General features: G+C 40.1%; 1 protein-coding gene across 1 annotated transcript; it reads right to left on the bottom strand.

Annotated features, from left to right (window-relative positions):
- Positions 1-618: 618 nt before the first annotated feature.
- On the bottom strand, positions 619-23,322 carry crbn (cereblon). Its single transcript, XM_082533146.1, has 11 exons — positions 23,189-23,322; positions 22,817-22,929; positions 22,480-22,682; positions 21,064-21,213; positions 17,924-18,086; positions 13,669-13,731; positions 13,483-13,567; positions 12,053-12,168; positions 8,883-8,947; positions 5,706-5,837; positions 619-4,288 (listed from the first exon to the last, which is right to left on the bottom strand). Exons 1-11 carry the CDS (start codon positions 23,259-23,261, stop codon positions 4,105-4,107), a joined length of 1,347 nt encoding a protein of 448 aa, XP_082389272.1. The 5' UTR covers positions 23,262-23,322; the 3' UTR covers positions 619-4,104.
- Between the last annotated feature and the right edge of the window lie 1,056 nt (positions 23,323-24,378).

Genomic DNA, 24,378 nt, shown 5'->3' on the forward strand with positions numbered 1-24,378 from the left:
AAAAATGAATGAAGCTGTCTAATGTTTTACAGAGAAAAACAGGGGGGCAACATTCATGACAAAAATCATACTATGAGAAATATAGTATATGTAAGCATTTATTCTTGGAGGCATGGGTAAATTTTACTTATGGGACCTGTATTTTTGCTCAACTTATGTTAAATTCATAATGACATAGTGTAATATTTCATGTGTTTTTGTTCTGAGGGTGTATTAACCTCATTTAAGACCTGATAATGACCAGAAGATCTGGGATGAGGTGTTTTTACTTTTTAACCACGACCATAGGTCACGTAGTCCACGTGCGAAACCAAGTGAACTTTTTTTTTTTTTTTACTATAAATGCTCCTCTCCGATGGGCCCTCACGTTCAAGGCCACAGTGGCTGACAATTCTCCGCTCCCATACATGGACTGATTAGATTCTCACACGTGCTACAGAATATCAATGATCCTCCAGCCACTTGCATCTGCATAGTTGCACGTAGTCACATCTGCATACTGCACGCTGCAATGAAGGCGCATGGTAGTTGGTTAGCTCTACCTGCATGTTACAGCTCAGCAGATCATCTCAAAAACCTCCCACAGATGTCCTCTTTAGACAAACATGAGACAAGAGCTACTGCTTGGAACCTGCGTGTTTATTTAAATTTGTGGTACAACGAATGGCTTGGTGAAACGAGCAAAGGCTTTTGCAAACAGATGATTTATCCAGTGAAGCATCCAGGTTATAGTTTTTAATATGTGAGTGTAAATCAGACGGCATGGCAAACACTCAAATCAGTTATATGATGGAGAATGTCATCAAAAGATCACAAGACAGTCATTTAAATTTCTGAGCTCCTCTCAAAGCGGATATATCTGCTCGACGAAACAAAGTGTTTTGATATGAAATATGAAGATTATGAGTAAAAGCTTAAAAAATAAATACTCGGAAGCTCACATTTTCAGATTTTTGAGGGAACAGCAATAATATGAAGATTGGTGATTGGATTACATCTAGATAAACTATTAAATAACAAAGGTATTTCCCCACCAAGTATCAATACAACTCTGTACACTTCATGTTTCAGCAGTAAGAATAACAAGGAAGAAATTTGAAATTGTAAGTTGCTCCCCTTTAGAGAAATAGATTCTTTTTTTAAATTGGCTTGTTAGTTTTTTTTAATGCTGAGAGAAATATGACATGTCTGTTAGAAGAAAGCCCAGAACCAGCTGCTGGTTAGGTTAGCGTGAAGACTGGAAACCAGTGAGAACAACTAATGTGCCTCTGTCCTAAGGCCAAAACAAAAAACAAAAAAAAAACAAAAAAAACAACTTTGTACCATCATCTCCTTTCTTTAAGGTTTAATAGTTAAGTAGTAATATTATGAGCCTCTGCCTGATTGAACCACTAATCTTGCTTTTCAATTTTTGAGTTAAATTACTGTCACATACAAGCAGTTTCCTCCAGCTTTCTGTTTAACAGGCAGTGGATGTGGCTTAAAGTGGCAATAATTACTTTAAATCCTCATTAAGAAAATGTGGATTACATAATGTACACATTTACACATTTGCCTGACAAGCAAACAATCCCTGGTTAAATCCCAGGAGGAGAAACATATCCCTTTGGGGTTGCATAAGGAAGGGTATCAACTGGAAGTCAAATATTTGGTGGCCCCCTTTGACTGATGCAGCAGCTGAAAGTAGCTATTACAATGTAGTGGCTATCAGAGGCTCCAATGATAAAAATTCTATGACTCCATCCTGAAAGAGCAGAAAGTATACTTGATTTAAACATGGCCAAGCACCTTCTGTCCCTTAAAGGACTTCTCCCGTTCCTGGGCAGCTTCTGTCTCATGACGGCTTTCTGGAAGACCTGTTTGGATCATTTGTACATCATTTGAGGGTAGGTGTAGCCAAATTTAAATGGGATATGTTCCTCGAATGTTTGGCACCAGTTCGCGGAGGTCTCTGGCTCTCACTGGATGAAATCGTAAGCAAACACGATGTTTCACCAAAACCCACAGGTGTTGCATGTGGTTTTAATGTTCGTCTGCAAATACTTCCTATACACTAGCCCAACTTGAAGAAAAATTGTGGCTTGAATAAATTAGCTGCAGAGCTGAGACAACTTTTACTGTGAAGGTGAACTTTCTCTATTTCCTGTCTGTGTCACACTCAGACACTTAAATTCAAACTACAACCACAGCAATATGCTAGCAACCAAAGCAATCACAAGGAGATTTTGGTCAACTAGTTGGCAGTTTTTCTCCTGGTGCCTGCTGGTTGCCATGGGGTCACTGAATAGGCCTGCACAACTGGATCTTTAGCAACCACTTCCCCAGCAGCTACCATTAACCCCCAGCAACCACTCTTAATCAGTCAGGAAATGCTCATTTTTCCCTTGTAACTGGTGGTTGCTAGATGGTTGCAAACCAGTCTGTAGATGCGCATACTACTATAGCTTACACCAGGCAGCAATAATAGAAGACTGCAGAACAACCAGAGTAACAATCAAGGGTAGAAAGAAACGGGGGGGGGGGGGGAACAGAAAGTGTTGCAGTTTTTGCAGCATTGCTGGAAGGGTAGAGGGGTAAAGTTAAAATGTATCTATTGCCAGTTTAATGTGATCCACAGACATGAACAATGTTTTCCTCTCTCAGCAGAAAAAGTGAAGAAAAAGACGCGTTTATCCAAAAAATGATGTTCTCTATCCAAAAACATGTCATCAGACAAACATTCGAGATGATTTCTCATTGTGTTACTCAGCTTACTCATAAAAAGATAATTTCCTAACAAAGAATCAGCAAAAGAGTTTTGCAAAAAAATAAATAAATTAGACTCTACAAACAGTCGGTCGACAGCCATATAAACAACAAATACTGCCTCAGTTTTACCGTACATAAATACAGACGTGAGCCATTACCCTTGCAACAGAATCCTGAAAACTGTCACCCTACAAACCCAAGAGAATATTAAAATAATAATAATAATAATAATAATAACTCTTAAATCTTATCATCATTTTGCCTTTCTGAATCCGATTCCTCGCACTTCAAAAGACACCGAGCTGGAGCGTAGGCACACCATTTTAACATACCACGCGTGAACAAACTAAAAGAAGGGTAAATGCTCCTCTTGCTCTGTCTCAGTGGGCTTTGACCTTTGATAAACAGTCTGCCGCAAGGCACCGATGCATCGCTAATTTTCACTCGTGCAATCAAAGATGATGCTCGTCTCCAGATGGGATAATGAGTCTCTAGTGAATACAAAACAGACACAGATTATATCAGATATATTACACAATATCATTATTGTCACTTCAGTTTCTTTTGTTTCGAACAAAACAAATCCACTGTGATAACAAATTGCAGTTTCACCAAACATCAATGAATATGTTAGCTTAATTTCCAACCTTCTTGCATACAAAAATACATCCGCTGTAATTCCAAAATTCAAAATATCTCCTATCGTGACAGATCTACACATACATGAGTGCACTCTCTTTCTAACAGTTTTCTCCACCGGTCTCTCGCAGCTGATAATAATATTAGAAATCCTATCTGAGAAACTCACAAAGGATCTGAATGCTAGACTATTAAATTACTGTGTGCGGATTTTACAACAGCTTAAAGTGGCCATCGCAGCTTGCCGACGACATCTCAATTTTAGCTGCATGCAGCCAGCTAAGACAGAGGAGAGGAGGTGAAGGTAAAGAGTATTATGCATTCAGCGTCCCCCTGTGGGTCTGTGTGTTCTTCTATTTGGAAAACAGCTGGAAAGAGGTGCAGATCAGGCAGCTGCATGCTGGGATCTTAACCACATATCATGGTCTATTCTGCAAGTCTCAGTTTGACTCTCACTCTAACAGACTGCTTTCAACCTCGACACTGCCTCCGCATTTTAAGAACCTTTTAGAATAATAATTACATCCAGCCTGTTCAAATATGCACTTAAAAATTGCCATCTGAAGGCCAAAATGACCTTTCTGCTAATATGCTGAATTTGTTGCCAGGGGTGACAGGCATTGTGATTGAAGAAACTGCAGCCAGACAGTGGCTAAAGATGCAGACTGTGGGAAGTTTGCAGGAATTTTCTGAATGAGGCAAATAGATGGTCTGGTATCACAGACAGAAGAGGCGAGAACCCTCTCTGCCCTCCTCCCCTTCACTCTGTGGGATACGAGGGAGCATGGCTGAACGGGTCAGACCCCAGAAACGAGGTGGAGACAAGTCCTTCTTGGTGGCTGTGAACTTCCAACCCATGTGGGATCCGCAGGTTCGACACTGAGCAATCGTCCAGGCGTACCTGAAAGCAATTAAAGTGCCACATTTTCACATTTGTGATCAGTAGTGCATACAGTACTGTGTATACTTTTGGCACTTTGCTACAAGCAGAAAGCCTGAAGAACTGTTGCTCAGGACCACTTTAAAAATTACAAGGAGGTCCGGCTCTTTGGAGGCAAGAAAACAATGCAAATAAAAAAATAAAGTGCAACTTAAGACTTATGCACTGTACTCTATTGCCGCATGATTAGATGACTTCCAAGTTCCAAGTTAATGCCAACACAGTCCTCCCTGTGAGTGTGCCATAAGAATAGATTCAACGATGTCTCAGTAAAAAACGCGCCGAATCACATGTACAGTAAAGGTGAAACATACAAATGAAAACTATGTACAGAAAGTCAAATATACCTTGAATTCACATAACTAAGAAGTTCACAGTATTACTCTGTAAGCCCAGAGTCAAAGCAAAAACAAAACAAAAGCAAACCATGTCTCAAGAAACTTCTAGAATAACTCTGTATTATACTGGAGTAGCCCATTTTATCATGTGGCAGAAAAAACATAAGTAGTGGTTTGCAACTACAGAAACTGTTGATTTTGCTCATCTGTGTATCAATATTCAGAGCATGCACAGCTGCTGGAGTTGTTTATGTGTACATCTCTCAGATGAGTCGGAATGAGGTCAGATCACGTTTGCACTGAAAAGTAAAATTGATCTAGAAGTCATTTGTGTCCAAACTCATTCCTCTTAAGAGTGTGACTGTTTTTGTCTGCGACAGAACCAAATCACAAGTCCCACTCTGGAGTCTGATTCGCCTGGTCGAATCTAAACCTCAACTTCTAAAACTCTGAAACAGATTCTTACAGGTCTGTTTAATTCTGTTATCATTCACCAAATCTCTCACAGTGTAGTTCAGCGATACAACCTTAAAAATATCTTAAAATTTTAAAAGAAAAACTGACATTACTGTCAGCATAAAGTGCTTTGCACAGGTATCATGTTGCAGGAATTTAAATTGGGTTATTTAATTACTAAATGAGCCCAGTGACAGCCTGATGGCCTGTCCAGGGATTACCCTCACTTTTGCCCTATGGCAGGTAGGACAGACTAACACCCTGTGACCCTGAATGGGAAAAGCAGGAGAAGAAGGATGAGCGGATTATTAGTGTAAGTAATTTGGAGGCTTCACTGACTGCAGAATCCAAGATTGCACAACCTGAACATGCATAAAGAGATGCACCATTGATAACCAAGTTGACACAAAGTACAGTACAAAGCATTTTAATTTCAGGCACTGAGCAGTGTCACAGCAACTTGCAGCTACACCAGATGCCATTAAATTCTAAGCCCTGGGCTGTGAGGTATCAAGAGATGTGTCTCTTACTTAAAACATCCATTTATGGAAAGCACACTCATGCTGTATGCTAAAAATATTTACCCTGGAAACCAGCTGTGCAGCGTAGATGGCCTTCCAACCAGGTTAAGGTTGTTGGCTTTGTAGACAGTCAGCGTTTCGTGGACGTAACCGTGAGGGTTGACGTACGCAGCCATGGGGCCGTACAAGGACAGGCTGCAGAGAGAGGCAGAGAGAGAGAGAGAGGCAGGTGGAAAATGTGTGAATTCAGTAAACTGTTGAGCCAAAACAAAACATCATGAAAGTGAGACACTGAAAATGAAAAGGGGAAACGGGCTTTAAGAGGTCTAAAATTGAAAATGCCAAAAAGTTCAGCTGTGCTCATCATTTTTATATTAACAATGAAGACAAATTTTCTGTCTTCATCGTTTCCTTCTTAGAGCATTTTAACTCTTTTGGGTAATGTTTTCAGTGGAGCTTCTTAAGAACTTTGAATCTCATCTGTGCTATTTTCAGCTAAGCTAAAAATGCAACATAAAACTGCAGGCGTACGCATGACTCACACAATTTTAAAAACTGAATGCTTGACCACTAGATGGAAGGACTTTGGCTCTGATATACCGTGAAGGCATTTTACTGGCATGGTTGGTATCCACTTCCTGCCTTAGTGGGAGAAATCACCTCTCTCCTGTTGGTCATGATCTCTTTCAGAGTGACAGAAGAATATGAAAATAACATGAATCTTATGCTAAGACCTTAGCACCACCAGATAACAACCCATTTGGTCTGATTACACAGTGGCATCATTAAAACAGGGAGAGAAAAAAAATGAGGAAATGTCTTTTAGAGGAGTGGTGTTCATCTCCAGGACCAGTGAAGCTGTTATGTTAGGCTGAGGTTAAGGCTTCTTATGATGGGGGGTTTTTTTGCCTTTATTTGTCATCTACCTTTAGCTGGAGGAGAACATTTGCTCCTTTTCATGGAGCTAAGAGTGAAATTTGGAAACTCAAAAGGACTGCGCAAAAGTTTCAACTCATCCCTGGAGAAAAATGGGAAGAAAGTGCAGTGATTTATTAAAACATGTGCAATGATACAATGAAATACAGTATCTAAGGTAAAATAAGAGTTTGTAAAATGAGCTTGAAAGTCAATATTTACTATGATCACCTTTATACTTCAACACAGCCTGAACTTACTTATGAAAGCTTTCTTCTAATTTATTTAAGGAGTCTTCAGGAATAGTTCTCCAGGCTTCTTGAAGGACATTCAAAGAGCTTCTTTGACTGTCTTTTGTTTGTGCTGTCAAGATTACCCCACACTGTTTCAATAACCTGGAGAGGCTAAGCCAAGGCTGATATCGTTCCATTGTGCATTTTTCAAATTTGGATTCGTCTTTCAGACTTTCCGATATTGTTCATCTGCTGATGTTACTTCAGCCTGTCATTTCTTCTTTTGTCCTGTCCAGTTTTCCTACATTTCTTTAAGGACAGACCATAGACAATGGCAGGTTTTCCTAATATCTCTTTGCGAATCACCTTGTTGGTGCAAAAAATACTATTTTATGCTGTAAACTGTATTATCTGTGGCATTTATTATAGAGTCAACAAAAACAAATGTGATTAAATTATGTGTTTTGTAGTAGGCTGACAGTAACAAAGTACCTAAAGACGCCATTTAAAATTGGTTGTTTGTATTACGTCTAGACACAATACTGGTTCATCACTTGAGCTAGGTGTCTTTTTTATGCTTGAATGATCCATAGGTCAGTGTTACGTGGCTTAATAAATAAAAACATTCCTCTCAAAATGGTCAGTTACAAGGTTTACACTGAAACGGAGTGAAAATGTCGAACGGAAAACTTCCAAAGACCTTCAGAAAAGCCTGAAGAACTATTGCTTAAAACAACTTGAAAAGGTTACAAGAAAGTCTGGCTGCTTGGAAGCAAAATATAAAGAAATGAAGATGACTCGAGACTTTTGCACAGTACTGTAAGTGGTAAAATTGTAAATTGACTGATTCTTGTATAGCTCTTTTCTACTCTCCTGGAGTACTCAAAGCGCTCTATACAACATGCCACATGCACCCAATCACACCCATTCTCACAAGCACTTTCTCTATACTGAGTGCTTCCTAACTACGGTCACGCACATTCATACTCCGATGGATGCATCGGAGAGCAACTTGGGGTTGCTCTCCAATGCCCAAGGACACTTGACATGCAGACTGGAGTAGCCAGGGATCGAACCACCAACCTTCCGATTAGTAGGTGACCAATTCTACCGCCTGGCTGCTCTACCGCTACAGCCAGGCGGTAGAGCAGCTCCTGTACAGCGCTAAACCCACACCATGAATAAGGTTTGAAGTATCAAAAGCCAAACACAATCAGAAATGACGCATCAAAAGACATTTTGATGTCCCACACACACAAACACACTAAGTATAATCAGCCCCAAAAACTTCATTTTCAGTCAGTCTTTAAAGCGGTAATTTGGTTACATTTAATGTACTTCTGCTCTGGCATTGAAAGAAGATGCATTAGCACCATACAGTATGTAAATTCGTCAGAGGCAGTGCTTCAACTATTAGTCTGCTTGCCTCTCTCACACATAATCACTCACTGACTCAAAATATATGGATGACAAAACAGAGAGTGCACTTTTCTCATAAACCCCTAAGAATGTTCTGGGCAATTTCATGACTGTTCAAGGTTTTTTGTGTCACTGTTGGACAAACAGATTAACCATTACACAGCAAACCGTCAGAAAATGACATTATATAACAGTGTGCATATAAGAGAGTGCACTTAGACTGTGTGAGTGAGGAGGTGTAGAGAAGCACCACTTACTTTGCTGATGTAATCCCAGAGTTTACGTAACTCTCAGACAGACAAATTGGTCTTAACTTTGACGTGCTAATAATTTCAGTGATTACAATGAAGAAAAAAAAACAAGAAGAACTTGGATAATAAGACCTAATAAAACTGTCATAAACCTCCACCCCCAATTATGCCAGCTGCTCCGGAAACAACTCAAAAAACTATAAAAGTCTACTACACTCCATTATTGTTAAAAGCAGGAAAAACTGCCGACTTGAACATGGAAATCTGTGAAATCTGTGAAGTTGGTTACATCATCTTTTATTCTATTACTGAATCCAAATTTCCAGTGAGGTGAGAAGGATGTTACTAGTGCTGAGACGGAACCACTATGTGCTGATCACTATCAACTACTATTTTAACAAAAATCAAAAACAAGCGCTCACCTGAAGATCTCATTTTTTGTGGTGATTTCCGTGTCCTGGCACTGTTTACAGCACAGCGACGTGCACTGAGGAGGAGGAGAGAAAAGAGGGTTTTAACAATATGTATACATGTCACATATTTTCAAAGCAAAGCGTCCACTGTTGAGGCTCATTGAGGGCGTTATATTAATCATGCCATTCGTCACGCTTCCACAAATGCGACTCAAAACATGGCCCGAGCTCAGGTCACGTCAGAGTCGTTGGTGAGAGGGATTATTATCCTCAATCAGAAAGAAGGGACAACAGATAATGGGCAAACACATTTAACGAGCACTTCACAAATCAAGCTTCAGCTTCTGATTCAACACAAGTGCGACACACTGATCACTGTTTATATAAACATGCCTGGAAAATCATTAACATTAACTTACCATCCTCCTCCTGAATCAGTCATCTGAGCTTGCTAACCAATTAGATGTTTGTTTGTTTTTCTAATTTTACTCCTTATTATTTGGATTTGGCTAACTGACTAGAGCCACACCTTTTTTTCTTTTTTTTTTAAAAACCATTTTTCATTCACAACATAGAAAACATGTTAGTAAATCAGTCTGTAAATGACTAAGAACTGACGAGAGGAATGTTGTCCTATTCTTCTCCGAGTCATTTGATGTTACGTACTGTATGTTTACACTGAGGAACAATTTGTTGCAGATTGGTGAAGGCCAGCCCATCTTTACTTCTGAGGAACTCTACCTCTCTAAGGTGCTTTTTTTTAAAAAATGTTATACCCACTCATGTTACTGGCCTCTTGTCAATTTAATTCATTAGTTGCAAAATGATTTCTTTTTAGTACCTTGCTTCCTTTCCCAGACTTTTTTGTTTTCATCCCAGCTTTCAGAGACATGGTGCTGCCATCAAACAGCTTAACATATCCTCTTACCCCAAACGGTCGCAGCAGATGGCCACCCCTCCAGGCCAGCCTAGTTCTGCTGGAGGTTTCTCCGTGTTAAAAGGGAGTTTTTCCTTCCCACTGTGGCCAAAGCGCTTGCTCATAGGGGGTCATATGATTTTGGGGTTTTTCTCTGAATTTATCATTGTAGGGTCTACCTTACAATATAACGCGCCTTGAGGCGACTGTTGTTGTGATTTATATTTAATATTTTTAAGTACCTTGATTGCAATCTTTTTTTTTTTTAATTTGTTATTAGATTAAGACCCTGATATCATAGTGTGAGCCACTACGATATCAGATGTGTTGTCCATTCAGAGAGCCGCCGGTCATGGAAGAAAGGTGAAGAGCATATCAGGATGATTTGTGATGGAAGTAAAAGGAAAGGTGGCAGTGAGATCGGGTGTGTCATATACAGTTAGGTCCATAATTTGTTGTAATTAAGCACCTTTACACCACCACAGTGAGTTTCAAATTAAAGAATCAAGATTGTAGACTTTGAGCTTTAATTCCAGACGCTTCAAGTCCTGCATTAACTGTGTGGGGATTTCAGCCATTTTTATACAGTCTCCCATTTTCAGAGACTCAAAAGCAACTGAAAAAAAAATTACATAATTTGAATAAGGAGCCTAAAGTCTAAAACTCATGAAGAAGACTCTTGATTGGAGAACCTGACAGAACCTGACTTAGTTAGATGATCTTAACTTACATATATTACATATACTTTATTTCTCATTAAATAACGGGGAAAAGGCTTCAACTAGCCTTGTCAGTCAATCGTCCAGTTCATTTTGTACCTCTGAAAATGAGGGACTATGCACATAAATTGCCAAAATTCCTAAACAGGTAATACAAAGCTTTCTGTAAAAAACCTTTGAATGAAAGCTAAAACGCTGCACTTCAATCACTTCAATCTTGAGTATATAAAATCCACTATGTTGGTGTACAGAGGCAAAATGACAAGAAATGTCACAGAAACTTATGGACTCAATTGCAGGTTCGAGATAAAAGGTCAGGAAGCAGAACTGTAGGTAGTTTCTCATGCGAAGGAGATTTACACTGGGAATGAAAATGATGGACAGGATTAGGAATGAGCATATTAGAGGGAAGGCTCAGGGACAAAATGGAGAGGAAGGAGAAATGATGGTTATCTTTAAGAGAAGGTTATTAAAGTTTGAGCTTCTGAGCAAGAGGGGAAAAAAAAGAAGGCACAAGAGGTTTGTGGATGTTGTGAGAGCAGACAGTCAGGTGCTGGACATGTGACAGAGAAAGACAAAAAAGACTGGGAGAGATGAAAATGGATGATCGACAATGTGGAATCCTAATGGGAGTATCTAAGAGAAGAAGGAGTAAACAATGTGTGTTTGATGCTGATGAAAGCCCCGTGAGGGCGTAACCCGTCTCCGTATTAACCAATACGCTACACAATATAGGAGCTTTAATGCAACTCCTCTCCTTCCCTTCTTTGATTTTACTCTCATTAAGCACTCACACATAGCTTTTTGTCATCCTCTTCAGATGAACACAAACAAAGTAGCTATTGCTGTTCTCCACTGAGCATGTGTGGAACATGTCTTCCTGTGCTCAAGTATGGCAATGACTGAAGAGGGCCTGAAGAATAGTCTCTGTAAATAGCGGACCTGACTAAAGGGATTAGAAGAACAGCTACCAGACCAGAGATGATTTCAAATCATCTGGAGTGGGAGTTAAATGTTTTTGCCAAATGTAACAATTATGAAGCAATTTCAATCGCAGCAAAGTGATGAAACCACTGACCAGCATAAGTGTCCTTACTACAAAGCCATACTGCTAACACGGCTAAAAACAACCTGTGACTGCTTTGGCCCACATGACTGAGTAAAAGCAGATCTACAGTGGCCAGAGTGCTTTGTTTTGAGTTTTTTTCTTTAATTGAAATATGGATAGCTCTCTTGCTGTGTCCAACCTCTCCTTAAAATCAGATCAACCCCTTCAAGGTGACAAACAGCTGATGTTCACTGCATGCTAAATACCGGTCCATTAACCTTAAATGCTGCAATGGCTGCTTTTGACTCTGAAAACTGAAATATTGCAGCACTAACACATCTGTCAGCCCCCGTCAGACATGGTTAAATATAACAAGACACACCAGAGGGACACTGTGTGCTCAGTAAAGCACAAGTAGGAATCTTATCACTGCATAAGACAAATTATGTCTGAGGTTTGGGGCAGGTCAGCGAGGCTGTTGGTGACTTTTACTTACCCGATCCATAATGTCTAGCTCACAGCGAAGTCTCTGGATGGCGCTGCCAATCTTTAATAGCTGGAGCCGCAGAGCATCATCTATGGGCAGACAGGCTGCTACTCTGTAGGAGAAATCTGACAGAGCGTAGACAGAAGGACAAGAGAGCGATGAAATAAAGAGGACAGAAAGTACAACGAACACAAACAAATTGCGAGTGTGCATGTTTACATACAGATGAGGACAGAATTATTAGCCCCCCTAAAAAAGTAGTTCCCAATAGGGATTGCGTACCATATTTTACTTTGCACACAGAAACAAAACAATTTCACAAGAAACAGAAACAATCAGGTGAAAATTATTAACCCCCCTGATGCTAATAATCTATTGCGTATCCTTTTTTCTGGGTAACACCTTGCAGATATTTGTTGTGGTTTTCACACACGTCTTCTGAGCAATCCCAGCCCATTCTTCTTTGGTCAATCTCCACCACCCCCTCCTCCTTCTGGTCTTCGGTACACACCATAAATTTTCATTCGGATTCAAGCCAGGGCTTTGTGCAGACTAGCCAGTAATGTTCACTTTGGTCTTCTGATAGCAATTCTTCACCAGGAGCCATGTATGTTTTGAGTCACTGTGCTGGAAGACAAAGCAATGACCCAGAACCAGTTATGCTGCTGACTGCTTTCTTTTAAAATCTCCATGTCTTTCTTCTTTATTCCTTCCACCTTGATGAGATTCCTAGTTCCAGATGCACCGAAGAATCCCTACATGATACTCCGACCACCATGTTTCATTGTGGTGCTCTCTGGGCTGTCCACCGCTCTTCTTCCTCCAGATATAAGCAACGTTTCTGTGGCCAAATAGTTCTGCGTAATCTTTTTCCAGGTTGTCTTTAGCATATTTCAGTCTGGTTTAAAAGTGTCTTTTTCTACAGAAGTGGAGTTTTTCCCCTTCAGCAACCTTGCAGTCCATTCCTGTGCGGCGTTCCAGTGAGTGTCCTTTGATCCTACAATTTCTGACTTTGCTAAATCATTTACTAGTGTCTCTGCATTTTGTTCTGGGGTCTTTAAACACATCTCTCACTAGTTTTCATTCCAGAGCCTTTGGAAGCCTTTTTGGCTTCCTGCCTCTGCCAGGCTTGCTCTGTATTAATAGCTCTCTTTGAATTTATTATTGATACGTCTCACTCCAGTTCGTGACTCTCAGAAAACCTTGTATATCCATCTCCTGCCTTGTGACCATCAACAATTCCTTTTCTTAAATCTAAACTTATTTTATTTTATTTTTGGAACAACACTTTCTCAAGTGACATTCTGCAAAAAAACTAGTGTGTTTAGAAAAGCTATGTAGAAATTCCCCTTGACTTCATCACTTTAATAATAGGGGAGGTAATAATTTTGTCTGCATCTGTACCTGTACCTTCTGGAATAAAATCAACATAGTCTGACCTACTGCATTCGCCGGGAGGGAATCATCCTTCAGATTCTCATCCCATTCATGAAGCTGTTTCTTCACCCTGTTCATGAGCGACTCCTGTGAGGTGAACCACCAAAAGCCGAGAAATCTTGGTTTATATTCATTTGTGTGTCATGTTTATATATAGAGGAGGAAGTGCCGCGGGCTGCAGTACTTACTGAATCATAGAGTGCGTAGACCCAGGGTGGCCATGGCGTCAGACTGGCACAGTGAAACTTTCTCTGTGGTCAATAACACATGTATCACTTAAATCAAATCTAATCTGATGATTATGGAAGCAACACAAGATCCGTCCCTTTGTCATATAGAGAAGTAAAAGTAGCATGTTCCAGGTCACGGTTTTGCACATGGGCTACTTTCACATCCAGTGTTAATGTCACCTGCACAGATACCTTAACATGTCATCTACTTATTCTCCTTTAACAGTAGACATTAACATTTTCTCCTACTAAAACAATCTAACACCTGCCAACACATCTGCACTAAGTCACTTTCTCTACTGTTTTTAACTGTATTGATTTATTTCACATCTTTACATTATGAAACACATCAGCTGCAACAACTAGTCAATTCATGTGAGTGAACTGGATTAAAATGAACTATGTACTAACTAAACACACCATAGGTTATATGTACAGGTTGTATTTGGAAATGTCAAACAATAAAGATTAGCATGCCCAACTCCAAACATGCTGAACCATAAAAATATCAAGCTAATTCAGCACTCAGTTAAATGTAGGCAGTATTTAATATTACAAGACAGAAAAAAGCCGCTTATCTTTTTTTTACCACTTACAGTTTATGGAGGTAAAAATCCCAGAATTTTTGGACAATGACACATTTTTTGCAATTTTGCCTCAGTACTTCATCACAACAGATCTGAATCGGACAATCAAAATGCGTTTGAATTGGCAGGATTTCAGCTTTAATTCAAGTAGTTTTACTAACTGCATTAACAGTTTAGGAGTTAGAGACTTTTTTATCTTGGGTTTTTTTTTAAATTGTTTTTAATAACAATTTTCAGGGGCTCAGAGGTAATTGGACAATTGAATGTTAATCAGTATAATGGGCAGATAAGGTCTCTTCCCTCGTTGGCGAGATGTTGTTGGAAGTGAGGGAGGCCATCATTAGACTGAAAAAAGTAAATAAACCTACGAGGGACAGCACAAACTTTAGGTCCAAATCAACAATCAAAGGCCTGAAAGACCACAGACGACCCCTACCAAATGATCATAACCAAATTAATTTAATAGCAACATCTGACCAAGTCAAGAACACTCAGTGAGATACAGTTGCATCATTGTCAAAGTCTACAATTAAGAGATGACTTCATGATTGGGAAAGGAGGATTTACAAGAAGGTGCAAACTACTGGTTACACTAAAGAACAAAAACACTGATAATCGCCAATGGTATGACTCACCCTAGTAGCAGAGACACCTGTGGGATCAATTTCAAAACCCTACATGAACTTCTTCTTGTGTTACTGCGTTTAAAAGATTTTCAGAAAACTTGACCTTGGGCTCAAACTCAAGGTCGTTGAGATTTTTATTAGCTGCACCCACTGTATTAAATTCAAACATTGCCTCATTCTCGAGTTATCACATTCACAAACTCACAATCATCCCGCTAACTGTGATGACGACAATACCCCTTCAGCCATAAGAGGACAGATTAGACTTTCCCAGAAAACATCTAAAGAAAACATCTAAAAGAGCCCGCGTCGGTCTAAAATAAGTTCTTTGGACAGATGAACCCAAGAAGAACTTGTACGAGCTAGGAAGAGAAAAGTATGGAGAAGGAAAAAAACAGCCCTTGAGCCAAATCAAAATACATCTGTGAAACATAGTGCAGGAAGTGTCATGATACAGGCATGTATCGTTTGCCAGTGGAACTGGACCACTAGTGTTTATTGACGATGTGACTGCTGATAGAAGCAGGAGGATGAATGACTGATAAAAGTGTACAGGGCTATGTCTGCTCAGATTCAACCAAATCCTGCACTTCACACTGCAAATGGACTATGACCCAAAGCATACTGCAAAAGCAAGCTGAGATTTTCTCAAGGCAAAATATTTTAGATATTCTTCGGTGGCCAAGTTAGTCACCTGATCTCAACCCAACAGAGCATGCTTTTCAGTTATCAAAGACAAAACTAAAGGCAGAGAGAGCCAAGGTCTAGCAGAGGATCTCAGGGGAGGAAACAGCTTTTGATTATGTCCACAGACTTTCATCAAGTATTAAAGACATTCCATGTAATTAACATTATGTTAGTTTGTCCAATTACTTTTAGGTAGTTAATGCAACATTTTAGGAAAAATTGTGATTTGATTTAAAATCTACTGTGGTGGTGTAGAGAGGCATAATCTTTTTTTATGTCACTGTCCAAAAACCTTTGGATCTAACAGTATAGGATTAGGGTGGGATTCAGTGAAAAGGATTCAGGTGAAAATGCTCATTTTGCTCATGATTCAAATGGAAACTTCACCACATATTTCTAGTAATTCTTTGAATGTATTTCAGGTCTTCACTTTCACACAAAACTAGACTTTGATTATTTAGTTGGTCCGCGCAGGACCTGACAGCTCGAGGGTCGTCAGGTCCTGCGCGGACCAACTGTGTGGGGTGATGGAGCACCTCTTCAACCTGAGCCTGAGGTTGGGAAGAGTCCCACAGCTCTGGAAAACCTCCTGTGTTGTACCAGTGCCAAAGACTTCACGCCCCAAGGACCTCAACAGCTACAGGCCGGTGGCTCTGACATCCCACCTGATGAAGACCCTGGAGCGGTTGGTCCTGGCTCAGCTTCGGCGCCTAACAAGCTCATCACTGGACCCACTTCAGTTTGCCTACCAGCCTGGCATTGGAGCGGATGATGCCGTCATTCACCTCCTACATCGTTCCCTCGCTCACCTGGAGACCGCTGGAAGCACTATGAGAATCATGTTCTTTGATTTCTCCAGTGCCTTCAACACCATTCTTCCCTCGGTTCTAAAGGACAAGCTGGTGAACTCTGGAGTGGACCATCACCTCACTACCTGGATCCTGGACTACCTCACCGACCGACCACAGTATGTGAGGACTCAGGGCTGTGTGTCGGACAGGGTCGTCTGCAGTACGGGGGCCCCACAGGGAACGGTTCTGGCTCCGTTCCTCTTCACCATCTACACTGCAGACTTCTCCCACAATTCCACCCAGTGCTTCCTGCAGAAGTTCTCTGATGACTCTGCAATAGTCGGCCTCATCACTGATGGGGACGACAAGGAGTACAGAGGACTGACCCAAGACTTTGTGGACTGGTGCCAGCTGAACTACCTCCAGATCAACGCCAGTAAAACCAAGGAACTGGTGGTAGACTTCCGCAGGCACAAGCATTCTCCACTGCAACCACTGAACATCCAAGGTATGGACATTGAGGCTGTGGACAGCTACAGGTACCTTGGTGTTCATCTGAACAATAGACTGGACTGGACTCATAACTCAGACGCCCTCTACAGGAAAGGGCAGAGCAGGCTGTACCTGCTGCGGAGACTCAGGTCGTTTGGAGTGGAGGGCCCACTCCTGAAGAAATTCTATGACTCTGTGGTGGCTTCTGCTATCTTTTATGGTGTGGTCTGCTGGGGCGGCAGCATCTCTGCTGGGGACAGGAAGAGACTGAACAGGGTGATCCGAAGGGCCAGCTCTGTTCTAGGATGCCCTCTGGACCCAGTGGAGGTGGTGAGTGACAGGAGAACGGCGGCTAAGCTGTCATCCCTGATGGACAACATCTCCCACCCCATGCAGCAGACTGTGACAGCACTGAGCAGCTCCTTCAGTGGGAGACTGCGGCACCCACGGTGTGGGACGGAGAGATTTCGCAGGTCTTTCCTCCCCACTGCTGTCAGACTCCATAATAAAGACTTTAACTGATCAAGCACACACATCCATACATATGCAATAATACTAAGTGCAATAATCCTTTCTGTCATCGTTGTATTTTTACTCAGTTGTATATAGTATTTGTATTCTATTTTTATCTTATTGTATATTTATTTTATTTTATTCTACTGTATATAGTATTTTATTTTATTCTATTCTGTACAGTTGTGTACTGTATTTATTCTTATTGTATTCTAATTTTTGCCACATAACTTTTGCACTGTCCACTTCCTGCTGTGACAAAACAAATTTCCCACGTGTGGGACTAATAAAGGTTATCTTATCTTATCTTATCTTATCTTATCTTAAACAGGCACCGACTGATCTGATGTTTTACTGAACAGTTTCTCAAAGTGGAAAAATACATTTTGCATCTTAGATGAGGAAATTCATCTTAACTTTCTTGTCACTGTCATCTGATTCAAACATCTCCAAAAGTAGAAACTGTTACTTTTAGAAAGCGCACACAGATTTCACGTTTGTGCATGATTCTCTGTACCTGTTTGTAGTTATTCCACCAGCACTGAGCCTGTTTGCAGCTCTGACTTGGAGGTTTGGAAGAAGGGTGCATGTGGAGCCTGGACAGAGGCGTTAGCTGCACAGCGGAGAGGGGGTCTGGAAGGATTCGTTCTGGAAGGATCTGCACTTTAGCCTGTTTGATCCTGAGAAGAGGAACAAAAGCAGACAATAACAAAGACCCGTGACACAAAAGAAGGGAAATGTGAATGATGACAGCAGAATATGACTGAAACTGAGCAGGCGAATAGTAGATTAAACAAATGGTGCACTGGCCAAACGCTACATTACAGGATGTTTGGATCATTGAGGTGATCACAAAAAGGTGCCATCTGGGTTTTTTCCTCACTCGACAATAAGAAATATTTTGCCAGTGCCCGACACAGATTATTCTCAGTGAACTTCGTGCAGAGAAATACAAAGCAAAGCCAGACCACAGAGAAACAAGAAACGCTGCCTCACAGCTGTAGGGCTAAATCCATGTCTGTCCAGACTTGACCTTTTAATCTGATCTAAAATATAATTACTAAGCCATTTCATCCCTTTACACATCTGAGAGACATTTTGTCATAGTCCCCTCCCAAAAAAAAGTAATAATTCAGACTCAAATATCAAATTATGAGCTTCCACATAATGAGCTTGGTGCCATTCTCAAAGAGGGGGGATAAAAGTCAACAGATTTTAAGGGTTTGTTAACTGGGGTGTAATTTCTGTAGCATGATACACATTTTGTTTATCAAACTATATAAAATATTGGGAAAATGCACAGACCTCTGTCAAATAAGGTAACACAGACTCACTGTCTCTACTGGATGTGACTGATAACCCTCCACCTCCACCCATGAAAGGCAGATTCTTATCCCTGACACACCCTACAAATATTTCCCTCTGCAGGAAATCTTAGAAACATTACAGGGAGGATGTTTACTGAAATAGAAAGAATAGACAGAAAAAGTACAAAGTATATTTTAATTTTAAACAAGAGAAAGAGCAGACTGCATGTAATTGAGTGATTGATTAAATGCTGTATTTTCCAAGAGTCACAACAGAAGGTCAACACAATCATGGCAACCACTGTATGTGTATTATATAACCTCAATTAGAGAAAAGGAAAATGCCTTAATAAAGCCTCATTTTTATGGACAGTATGTGCCGATGATTTCCAGGGAGGATGTGGGTTAATATGATCTATTACATGACTTCAATAGATACATCTTTATCAATGCTTCCTTTGTTTTCAGTCCAAAAAGACAATATGCTTTGCATTTACGCAGCTGCACTGAACTCTGGAATAAGTCAGAAACGTAAATCTGTTGTTGCAACAGCCCTCTTCACAAATTTCAACATGTGAGGATGATTCTAGAGGCGGTGAAAAAAAATATTGCAAAAGCATAGTATTGTGATTGTGATTTTGTGTGGTGATATTGTATGGATCTGGAGACACTAAATATTGATATTTTATTAAATACAATTAAAATACTCTGGGAGTACTATGCACGAGAGGGCATCTCATGCATCATCATCCTGTGATAATGTTAGCCAAGTAAACTTACATTATATAAGATAAGAGATAAGATAAGATAGAACTTTATTAATCCCTCGGGTGGGTTCCTCTGGGAAATTCGACTTCCAAAAAAAAAAATAATAAAATATATATATATATATATATATATATATATATATATATATATATATATATATATCTCATCTCAACCGAAAAACCATCCAACACTGGACACGCTTAGCTTGACAAAGCTACTTCCAAATTAAAAGCAAGCTAATGACTCAGTGACGCAAGTAAAAATAGGACTTATGGTGGCGAGATGGTTGCCCAGAACTTGAGTGTTGCACAGTCATGACCACTTGTGCAGTCATACGGCAAATGCACAGATCACCCAATAGGAGACAACCTTTCTGCAAACAGTCACATTCTGATTTGAACTGACTGCAGTCACTCACAGAGAGATTGTTAAAGGTTTGCACAGACATGCTGTCTAATTTATAAATGCAGACAGTTTGCCATCAGTCTGAATGAGTCTTTGTCAATGAGCACAACTCGAGGGGACTCGACACAACTGGCTGTCAGCTGGTTGTATTCTGGTTTTGTTCCAATGGAAGAGGAAGACTGCTGAGCATAAATGTAATAGATAGATGTGAATTTCAGTTTATGTAGACAGCAACAGATATGCAAATTTCAATGATTTACCATTGAATTATTAGAAACAGACTGCGTGTACTTGCCAACTTGCCCCATTCAAAGGTAGACTGATTACAGACTTTTAGTGATAAGTGTTGTTATGTTTGACAATCTCATTTTGCAGCAAAAAGAAAAAAAAGGAACTAAAATGACATAACATTATCTTACTGGATAAAAGGGATACTTTGCAGTTGATGATAAATTGCAATATACAGTATGTTATTAAAATACACAACATTTTGCAGAATGTTCAAAATCATAATAATCTCATATTGTGTAGTCTGTTTACCACCTCTTGGTAATATAGATAGGTATAGAGCTGACATCACCTCTACACATCCACATGCACATCCGCGCGATGCTGAATTGCTGTAATCTCTGGTTTCCACAAGCAAATGTTTTAAGAAACTACATTTCTTTTAAGTACATCTATTAGAGACAGCCTCCATGCTACTTGTTTTGAAGCAGTTTGTGACGCAATAAAAACCTGTGTTTCTAGTTGATTTTATCAAGTGTTAGATTGCCCCCTAGTGGTCAAATACTGTGTGACTGTTGACGGAGTGTCTCTGTGCCATTATTGACATAGTTTTCCTTCTCATCTAAATGTGTTTCTGACTAGTTGTCCGGCTGAAAACCTGCAGGTATGCAACTCCTGTAGAAAACAGCTGTCTCACTAAATGCAAGAAACAAAGTTTCCTTTTTTTACTGCAGAAACTCTGAATTAAACAAGAAAAATGTTTTGCACCCATTTTCTGTTCCACAGCTGGCTGCATTTTTTTCCTTTGCATATATTTGATTTCATTTGGCATTTTTTAAGGGTTATGTGTGGCTTTGTTGATTTGTCGCACATCTTTGAACCAGGGATTGGCAGTAAGAATTCAGCCCCCACCTTTGGTTTAATACTTTATGAGGGAACTTCAACTTACCCATCTGCTTGAGTTCTTATCTCGTGGACCTTAAATCGCTGCCTCCCTATAGCCTTCACTTTGACTGTTTCAATGCCGTACTCCTGCTCCTCTCTGTATGCATAGATTTCAGCCGTAGTTCCAAACTCTGCATCCGGCTCACCTGTATCGCTGCAGACACACATCAGATGCAGAAATTGAAATGAAATGCTGAGAATTATCCACCAGTGACCCACAAGAAACAGTTTACATAAAGAAGAGTCATGGAAATTTGCAGCTGTGGTCACAAGGTTACACACACACTCAACGTGGACATGAATGCCATAGTAATTTTGGCTTAAAAAAACAACAACAACAAAACAAACAAACATTAAAACAAGAATTAGAGTACACAAGCCTGAATTTATCTGGGATTTTCTATAACCCATTTTCTATAATCCACAGAGGATCTGCCACTCTTCTTGGCAGAATTGTTAAGAGTGCGTTTCAATTCATTGATTTCCTGGTATGGACCTGGCTTTTAAGTGTTGTTTACAAGTTTTCAATTGATTTGAGGTCTTTAGAAAGACCATTCCAGAAGCTTTTACCTGCTTTAGCCATTCCAAAACAAGTTTTTGTGTGTGTTTGGGATCATTGCCCTGCTGAAAGATGCAATTCTATACACGTTTTAACCATCTAGCTGTGAGTGAGTTAAAGTTGAAGAATTTAGAGGTGGTACACTTTCATTATTTCATGTACTTTGTGCCATGTACCAGAGCCACAGGCAACAAAACAAACCTGGACCATGATGCTATCACCACCATATTTATGCAGCTAGTACTGTGTTACTAGGTTTGCAGCCTCACCTGACGCCAGTGTCAGGTAAATAACATGTGACCACACCCTCATGCAATCACCTGAGGTGCAGGAAAATCTAAACACCTGTGCCACCATAACAAATAAACAAAACATAAACATTCATTTTGGTTTTATAGTGAGGTCCTTGGACTTTCCCATTGTTCTAAGTATTGGTCAATCCTGGGAAAGAGACACTACCAGTTGTAGTCAACCGTGATCAGAAATGAGATATTAATAGACCTAAGACTTGTCAGGTTAAAAGACACTGCATAACCTTCACATATTTGAAGATTTAAGTGAGTGTGTGTAAGCCAGAGTGTATAACTTTAACCCTCCATGGATTAGAGAAAATCCAAAAATAATTTCAAACTTCTGATATATGTTTTACAATCATTCAACCCTGGGGGAAAAAAACAGTTCAAAGACATCATTAAAAGCCCAAAATTGCAGTGACATTCATGCCTATGATGAGTGTGTGCAACCTTCTGACCACAACTGTATTTTCTTCAAATGAAAACAAAAAAATGCTTTCCATTTGTAGGAGTTGTGCATCTTTCCATGATTGCCAGCATACACAGAGATTTTAACAGCATCACACACCTGTGTGCGAGCACAGCAAAAGTGCGGTCTCTCTGGATGACGCTCCTCATCATGCTGACCTCCTGCGGCCTGAAGAGCTGCAGAGGCAGCGTCTGGCCCGGCACCAGCATCACAGCTGTGTGTGGCAGCACGGGAATGGTCTGACAGCTGTCGTCATCGTGGACCGTACGGCCATGAAACTCCTCCATGTCTGAACCCAGGTACTGGCACACAAAAAGGGGGTTAGATTAACACAGCAGCTGCAGAGAAACTAAAACTCTGAGAAGGATCACATGCATGAAAGCAAATCATGTAAAAAAAGATGTTAGAATAAGAGGGATTGTGATGCATGACTCACTGAATGTGATGTGGGAAGACTAGGGTCAAAGGTGATGATGTTGGGCTTTTCTGCCTCCTCACTGTCTCGATCTTCGGTCTCCATGTCATCCTCCTCTTCCTCCTCCTCATTGTCTGTCACAGCGCACAAGTGTACACAGAGAGGCTAAGTTAGGTAGCTCGTTGACAAGCCTTAGACGTAAAAGCTTCACCTTAATAAATCGCACTGATGGCATAATTGAAAAGAAAGCGAAAGCAGAGGGTTGAGACAGTGAGAGTGATCACTAACAGTGGCCTGCTGTGGAGGTGTGTTAGCTAGCATTTAGCAGGAGGAAAAGAAACGCACTGTCCCGGTGAAAACACCGAGCAGGCTTTCGGTCAGCTTAACGGGTACCTGGTAAGAGCTGTAACTGGTTCCCCATGTTGTCGTTGGCGTTGTCTTCCCCTCCACCCCTCTCGTCAGCCATATCCTTGTGTTTACAATACTAAGTCTTCTTCTACGGCGTATCAATGTGCAGGACCCGGTGGAAATATAGCGCCCCCCGGCGACATCGCTACATAATGTACACTGTTGAAATGCCATTTTACTACGGTGGCCCCGAGGGGCCAAACGAAAGCAGAATAAATGCAGCAAAAGCATAAAAAAAACACGTCGGGGGAAAAAATAGAGAAAAAAGGAAACAAATTAAAAAAGAAATTAGAAATAATAAATAAATAAAAATTTTTAAAAATGGCTCAAACGCGACAGCCAAAAAGTAAAATTTTAAAAGTAATTACTGGGTTTTATCTCACTTATTTGTGCAGCGATACAAATGTTCCAATGACAAAGATCATGAAAAAGTTCAATTTGGCTGCATGTCAGCAAAGTTATCTGACATTAGTGATGTTAGTTAGTACTTAATGCAGGTTCCACTTGCTTTTAAAGCTTTTACTTTATGATGCACGCCATTCAAAGATCGACTTTAACGTTAAAAAGACATTACGATTTTATGAATAACTAATGCCAGAATATTCACAAACAGAACAAGCTGAAACATGTAAAAAAGGGTGTGAATGCTGCATAAACATTAGCAGACAGCTGTGGAGGACAGGAGGACCTTGACACTGAGCTTAAAATCACTTTTACAGCCCCGCAAAAACAGCACGATCGATTACACTAATGTTAATGTTAGTTCGGTTATTTCGGTTATGCTGCCTTAGCTGGTTCTGTTGGTGGTGTTGAGCCATATTTATTTTAAGAAGAAACAAGCAGACAGTTCACTTGTTAAGTTAAAAGAATAGTAGTTTATTCACAGGACCCAAACATTTGGCCAGTGTACAAACTTAACCACTTTATACTTAAATTTAGCTCTCATCTTATTTAGTACCCCTAATAAAATAAATACTAATAAAACAGGAAATACTCCCTGTGCTATTTTTGTACTAGTGTATATAGCCTGAGCCTGTCACCTTTCTGTCTGTCCTGCACCTTTCCCTTCTCTTTTTCTTTCTCTCTGATTGTAAAATAAAAGTATGAACATGTATTTATAAGTTAAACTTGTGTTTTAATCACACGTTTGATTTCCAGTCTGAGAACTAAGAGTG

This window comes from Aulonocara stuartgranti, assembly GCF_965226115.1.
Source record: "Aulonocara stuartgranti genome assembly, chromosome: 5".
Taxonomy (NCBI): Eukaryota; Metazoa; Chordata; class Actinopteri; order Cichliformes; family Cichlidae; genus Aulonocara; species Aulonocara stuartgranti.

Bases quoted from the DNA above. Each gene is read 5' to 3' on its own strand.
- crbn (XM_082533146.1), bottom strand. From the start codon at position 23,261: ATGGCTGACGAGAGGGGTGGAGGGGAAGACAACGCCAACGACAACATG. The intron at 22,683-22,816 runs GTGAGTCATGCA...TTTGTGTGCCAG, and splicing joins GTCTTCCCACATCACATTCA to TACCTGGGTTCAGACATGGA. The intron at 5,838-8,882 runs GTGAGCGCTTGT...CTCTCTCTGCAG, and splicing joins ACAAAAAATGAGATCTTCAG to CCTGTCCTTGTACGGCCCCA.